The sequence below is a fragment of the Arachis duranensis genome, chromosome 10 (genome assembly GCF_000817695.3).
Source record: "Arachis duranensis cultivar V14167 chromosome 10, aradu.V14167.gnm2.J7QH, whole genome shotgun sequence".
NCBI classification, from domain to species: domain Eukaryota; kingdom Viridiplantae; phylum Streptophyta; class Magnoliopsida; order Fabales; family Fabaceae; genus Arachis; species Arachis duranensis.
The window spans coordinates 105,565,568-105,572,090 of record NC_029781.3 but is presented as its reverse complement, the minus strand read 5'-3'; the positions used below and the strand labels follow the sequence as shown (position 1 = coordinate 105,572,090).

General features: G+C 39.2%; 1 protein-coding gene across 2 annotated transcripts; it reads left to right on the top strand.

Moving 5' to 3' along the window:
* Positions 1 to 520: 520 nt before the first annotated feature.
* Positions 521 to 6,182, top strand: LOC107471863 (uncharacterized). 2 transcript variants are annotated; one of them, XM_052255194.1, is made up of 9 exons: positions 521 to 744; positions 895 to 2,686; positions 2,720 to 3,247; positions 3,376 to 3,534; positions 3,633 to 3,812; positions 3,912 to 4,115; positions 4,663 to 4,761; positions 4,859 to 5,458; positions 5,539 to 6,182. In XM_052255194.1, the coding sequence occupies exons 2-9, from the start codon at positions 902 to 904 to the stop codon at positions 5,872 to 5,874; spliced, it is 3,891 nt and encodes a 1,296-aa protein (XP_052111154.1). In that variant the 5' UTR covers positions 521 to 744; positions 895 to 901; the 3' UTR covers positions 5,875 to 6,182. The 2 variants fall into 2 exon arrangements, with proteins under 2 accessions (XP_052111154.1, XP_015946865.1); XM_016091379.3 differs by having other exon boundaries at positions 895 to 3,247.
* The last annotated feature ends 341 nt before the right edge of the window (positions 6,183 to 6,523 follow it).

Below are 6,523 nucleotides of genomic sequence, written 5' to 3'. Positions count from 1 at the left end.
AATTTCAATTAATTAAAAAAAAGTTCAAACCATATTTTTACAAATTAAATATTACATATGTCATTTCAAAAATAAAAAATATTAGATCTATAAACGTAATAGAATAAATACTAATTATGGCTATTAACTTCTATTGTTTTTTAATTAAAAATAATATATGAAAACAATATAAATAAGTAAATTGGTGCATCGGGTATACAATAGTGATACATTTAAGGTAGATAATCTGGCTCATGATCATCGTTAAATAGAAAGGAATCTCTAACAATAACAACAATACCATTTAAATTTTAAACTAAAGAAATTTAGAAATTCGGTTAAAAAAGAAATTCGATTTAATATTTTTTAAAATTTAAATGCATTAGTTTATCTCTTTCAGCGTTTTTTGAATTCTGAAAGGAAAATTCAATAATTTAAAATAATTTCCGATCTTATCTAAAAGTTTGAGCTAAATGATATAAGATATATGATTAAATTCACGTAAAAACAAAATTAAAAATACCCCCACCCATAATCTCCTTCTTCGCTTAACACTTTTCTGTCGGCTATTAAATTCCACCCCTGCACCCTGCATCTGCATCTGCATCTGCATCTCTCTCCTTCCAACGAAATCCCACGCATTTCTCTCTCTCTCTCTCTCTCTCTATCTCTCTCTCTCTCTCTCTCACACACACACACATCACTGATCTGACTCTCGATCTGTTCGTTTCGCACCGACGCCTGATCCGCATTCCTCTGAATTCCGTAAGTGAATCTCACCTCCCTATATTCCGTTTGATCTCGATTACGTTTCTATTGATCCGTCACCGTGACGCTATTTTCCGTAATTTGGATCCTACAATGTTTCAATTTTGATGTCATTGTTTCGAAATCTATTTTTATTTTCTTGTGCAGCAACAACATGACGGAGGAGGAGGTGGTGAACGTGCGCGGCGGCGAAATCTCCGATTCCAGCGACGGCGATCGGCACAATATCAAGGTTAAGTACTGCAATGGCGGTGCTGCTCACGAGAACGGTAGTGTCGCTGGCGACGCGATCGCCGGCGACGGGGCCGTCGTCTCCGGGAATGGCGGCGGTGATTCCGGTGCCTCGGATCTCACCGTCGTGGTAGACGACAAGGTGGAAGGAAAGGCTCTTTGTGAGTCTGATGTGGCGGTTTCTGAGGCTTCTGCTGTAGCTGAATGCGAGTGCGAAGAAGCGGTTAATAAGAAGGAGGAGAATGATTTGGAAGAGAAAACGGAAATTAGTAATGGAACAATCCCTGTCGGTTGGGGCGGTCAAAATGACGAGGGATCTGCTGTCGTTTTGGAAGACAATGCGAAGGAGGTTAACGAGACAATAACTTGCGATCATGAATTGGGTGTTCCAAACGGTGCGAAGAGCGAGATTCGCGATGGCATTGATGAAGTCAACGGTGCTGATGTGAATGGAATTCATCAAAACGGTGAGATTCACGGCGACGAGAAAAAGGAATCTGTGACCGTTGTAGAAGTAGATCGTACTGATGGGAACAATGGTAGTGACAGCGAATTGGAAAGTGTGGCTGTTGAAAACTGTGTGGTGAATAAGGAAGTTTCAGTTACTATGGATGTGAATGAGTTTGCTGATAAAGATGGTGAAAGCAAATCAGCAGAGAAGGCGCAGCTGGAGGCTGTTGATTCAGGTGGTGGAATTGAGGAAGGTGGAGGGAGTGTGTTGGAAGGAACAATTGAATCTACCTCTGATGCTGTTTCAGATGAGAAGGCTGTTGCACAGGAAGTAACAGATCGTGAATCCACGAATGTGGTTAACGGAGATTATCAAAATGGTTCTGCAGAAACTGAGAAGGATGAGATTCCTATTGGCATTGATGGAGTGCCTGTTTCTGTAGATGTGAAGGAATGCGCTGGTGAAGATGCTCACATCGGTTCGGATGTGGAGAAGTCTGAGGCTGAAACCGTAACTGATTCAAATAATGTGAATAAGAGTGTTGCTGGAGGTGATGTTCAAAACGGTTCAGCTGAGCAGGAATTGAGCAATGGGGTTCATGTTGAAGGTGAGTCTGGCTGCAAATTTGAGAAGCCTGAGGAGGAATCAGGAGAAGAACTGGTTGACAAAATAGAAGACTCATCGGCCTTGAACAATTCAAATATATCTGGACATGGTATTATTGTGCCTGAGGCGAATGCCAATGTGATGGAAAGTGAAGCTGAACCTTCAAAGATTGCAATGGAGAGTGATCCTGAGCCTTCAAATCTTGTTGTTGAGAGAGAAGCCGAACCTTCAAATGCTGCAGTTGAGAGTGAACCTTTGCCTTCAATCATTGCAGTTGATCCTGAGCCTTCAAAGATTGCAATGGAGAGTGATCCTGAGCCTTCAAATCTTGTTGTTGAGAGAGAAGCCGAACCTTCAAGTGCTGCAGTTGAGAGTGAACCTGAGCCTTCAATCATTGCAGTTGATCCTGAGCCTTCAAAGATTGCAATGGAGAGTGATCCTGAGCCTTCAAATCTTGTTGTTGAGAGAGAAGCCGAACCTTCAAATGCTGCAGTTGAGAGTGAACCTGAGCCTTCAATCATTGCAGTTGAGAGTGATGCTGAACCTTCAAACGTTCCACTGCAGAGTGAACCTGAGCCATCGACCACTTTGGTCGAGCATGAAAGTGAGCCTTCAAACACTCTGGTGGAGAATGAAGCTGAGCCTACGAAGGTTGCTGCTGAGAGTGAAGCTGAGCCTATGAAGGTTGCCGCAGAGAGTGAAGCTGAGCCTACGAAGGTTGCCGCTGAGAGTGAAGCTGAGCCTACTGAGATTGCCACTGAGAGTGAAGCCGAGCCTCCAATGTTTGCCACTGAGAGTGAAGCTGACTCTACAAAGATTGCAGTTGAGAGTGAAGCTGAGCCTTCAAACTTCACAGTTGAGAGTAAAGCTGAGCCTTCAGATGTTGCAATTGGGAGTGAAGCTGAGCCTTCAAAGATTGCCGTGGAGAGTGAAGCTGAACCTTCAGCTGAAGGTGTACTTTGTGTCGAACGCGAAGCTGGCAATGTTGGAGATGAAGAGACAAAACTAACTGAAGAACGATCTAATACTGATGCTGTGGATGTACAAAATATGGGATCAGAGGTAGTGAAAAGGCCATTTTACTATTTGATCAGGATACCAAGATACGATGATGATGAAAATATAAAAGAACAGATAAAGATTGCTATCCAACAAGTAGAAGAGAAGACTAGGATTCGGGATGAAATTCGATCCGAAAGCCAGAATAAAAAGGTCAGTCACAAGGGCAGTAAATTTATGTTATTTGATAATAATAATAATAATAAGAACAAAGAAAACCTTTTCAATTATTTGAGGCCAATGTTTGATGTTTTACAACTTTTGCATGACGATGTGATCAGGCCACATGTAAGGAGTACAATCAAGAATTTAGAGCTGCAATAACAGCAGAGAGGGCTGCTCGGGACACACTCAAATCCAAACGCCAAGAAATGGATTTGGTCCAAGCCACAATGAACAGATTAAACAATGCAATTTCTGTTGGGGATATAGATGGCAAGGTATGCTACCAATTTTCTTCTGGAGATATTTATAAGAACTTGAGTCTTTTGGCAGTCTTATGTTTGTTTAATTTTCTGATATTTAAACTTGTTGGCAGATAAGAAACATGGAACACATGATTGAGCATGAAACACTCCCTCTAAAAGAGGAAAAGCAATTGATACGTCAGATCAAACAATTGAAGCAGAATCGGGAGGAGCTGTCTTCTAGTATGGCAAAGCAGGATCAATCACAGAAATCTCTAGACGACAAGGACAACATTGAAGAGAGCTCAAAGGTAATAATACATTCGGACTGCTATTACGTTTTCATGAATTGACTACCTTATTCTTTAGTCTATGAAAATGAAATGATATCATTATTTTGATGTTTACAGAAATTACAGCTTTTGAAGAAGGAAATAGAATTGCTTAGAAGTAATGTTCAGAAGGCAGAGGCAGCAACCAAAGCTGCAAAGAAGAAATACGAAGATGAATGCAACATATTGAATGAGATATCAGCTCGGTTTAAGTTTGCTGATGACGTTCGCCAAGAAGCATATGCAAAATTACAGACTTTGAAGAAACAATTCCATTTGAAGGTACGTGCACCTTTTCTTATCGTTTTCTTTTAGATAGCAATTATATAAAAGGTATGTGTTGGTAAGACTAGAGAAAGTTGATTCTTGGATAGTTCTGTTTTAATTATTTAAACTTGGGACCTGCTTTAAGTAGTTTTGTATGAGTTTGAACTGAGCACTAAAAATACACTAAATGGCTTCTATTACTCATAACAGTTGAAACAATAAAAATACATTCACTGGACTTCACTCTACTACTGTGTGGTTTGCTATTCTAGTACACAACTGATATCATCCTTAGTTGCTCGCCATTCGATTTGTTCATCAAATTGCACACACCTTTTTGTTTTCAATATTAATATATCATCCATGGGAATCCACTTCAGTTAGTATGGTGTCTGGAGAGGAACATTTGCAGATTTGTGTATATCAGATAAACTTTTTATTCTCTTTTTTATTTTAAAGCCTCTCTAAAATAGTACTAGTATAATTGCTGTACAGGATATAATTTTTTTCATTTTTTCTTGTGCCCGTCAGTTGAGTGTAATGCTTTTCATCTGTACTGCAGAGCAAATACTTTTGGGAATACAAAAATGCTTCGAAGAAAGGGCAGGACCTAGCCGCAGAAGGGAAGAAAGAGGAACTGCAATGCTTCTGTATGGATCAGGTAATCTTTTCATCCAGACAGATTATCTGTTCTTTCTTGCAATCTATTACTATTAGCCAGTAAATGTGACTTGAGCACTTACCAATAAACAATTTAGGTTGAGCGAATGATGGAGCTGTGGAACAAAAATGATGAGTTCAGAAGGGACTATGTACGGTGCAACACCAGGAGTACACTAAGGAGATTGCAAACCCTGGATGGCCGATCACTGGGTCCTGATGAAGAGCCACCAGTAATTCCGAGTTTCTTACCCGAAAGAGTATCCAAAGATAATTCTTCAGTCTCGCAATCAACTCTCGATCAAGAAAAGAAACCAACACCAGCAGAATCTGTTAATAAAAAGGCTGAATCAGCTCCAAAGGCAGTAGAACAAAAAACTGAAAATAGTCAGACAACCAAAGCTAAAAAGGCTGCAAAAGCCACTCCTTTGGAGAAGTCAGTGGCTGCAATTCCTCGATGGGCAGATGAGCCTGAAGATATACCTGAAGAATCAGTGCGAACAAAGGAGGAAGAGGAGCAGATCTTAAAGGCCGAAATTGCAAGAAAGGAAGAGGAAGCAGCAAAGTTGAAGGAAAAGCGAAGGCTAGAGGAAATTGAGAAAGCTAAGGAGGCAATGCTTCGGAAACAGCGTAATGCTGAGAAAGCCCAACAAAGGGCTGCCTTAAAGGCACAAAAAGAAGCCGAACAGAAAGAAAAGGTAAATAGCATTAACATTATTTCAACTCTATAAAAAGCATATATCGGTTGTTGTATAACTGTGCATTCTTTCTGATGCAGGAAAGGGAGAAGAGATTAAGGAAGAAGGAAAGAAGAAAGGCTGCTGCCACTGAAACAGCAGAAAACACAGAACAAGAACCTGCTCCTATCTCTGAGACTGTAACAAGGAGTACGGAAGAATGTGTTCAGAGTGAAAAACCGGTTGAGGTAACAAGAAGATCACAATATACAAGGCAGAGCAAGGCAAAATCTATGCCGCTCCCTCTTCGCAACAGGGGAAAGAGGCGAATTCAGCCATGGATGTGGGCTGTGATCGCTGTTCTGGCTGTTGTTGCCTTGTTTTTCTTGGGGAATAACAGCTCTTTGAGATCTTGGCTCCAAGGTTCTGCTTATTGAGTATGATACAAAGTATAATCTACTTTTTATTTTACTTTATTTTTTTAAACTAAGCATTACTAGACTACTAGGTGTTTGCCGGGGATGTTACCCTTATATTTATTACATTTACACTTTACATACATACGTATAGGAGCAATTCTTTCGTGCGCTTACATTTTTTTTTTAACTCCGGTTAGTTTTGATTATTTTCTTTAGACCGAGATTTGTTTATTTGCGGGTGATGTGATTTATATTGCTTATTGCTTTGTTGCTGTGACCAATATGGATATGGTAATAAATTATTATGATTGTGCTTTTTATATTCACTGTTATTCCTTTTTCTTTCTTAACAGTAGTTTCTCTCTTCTATATAATGATAAATCCTCTTTGATAAATAAGTCGTCTTAAATAATCACAATTATTAGATAAAATAATGTTACACATTCAAGTGTTTTTGTTAATCAAGTTGGTTTAATATAACAAAAATTAGTTATGGTTAGTATTATTTTAAGTCTTATTACAGACTTTGAATGTATAACATTATTCATAATATATGTAATATTCAATGACTTTTGTGAGCTGATTATTAGTTAAAGAAAAATTAGTTTCCGAGTAAATAAGGTTATTTGTAGTATAGCAAGTGAATTTAGTCTACTGTGCATGCTTG

Excerpts from the sequence above, each read along its gene's own strand:
- LOC107471863 (XM_016091379.3), top strand. The coding sequence starts at position 902 with ATGACGGAGGAGGAGGTGGTGAACGTGCGCGGCGGCGAAATCTCCGAT. Across the intron at positions 3,248-3,375 it reads CCGAAAGCCAGAATAAAAAG|GCCACATGTAAGGAGTACAA; the intron begins GTCAGTCACAAG and ends CGATGTGATCAG. Across the intron at positions 4,116-4,662 it reads AGAAACAATTCCATTTGAAG|AGCAAATACTTTTGGGAATA; the intron begins GTACGTGCACCT and ends TCTGTACTGCAG.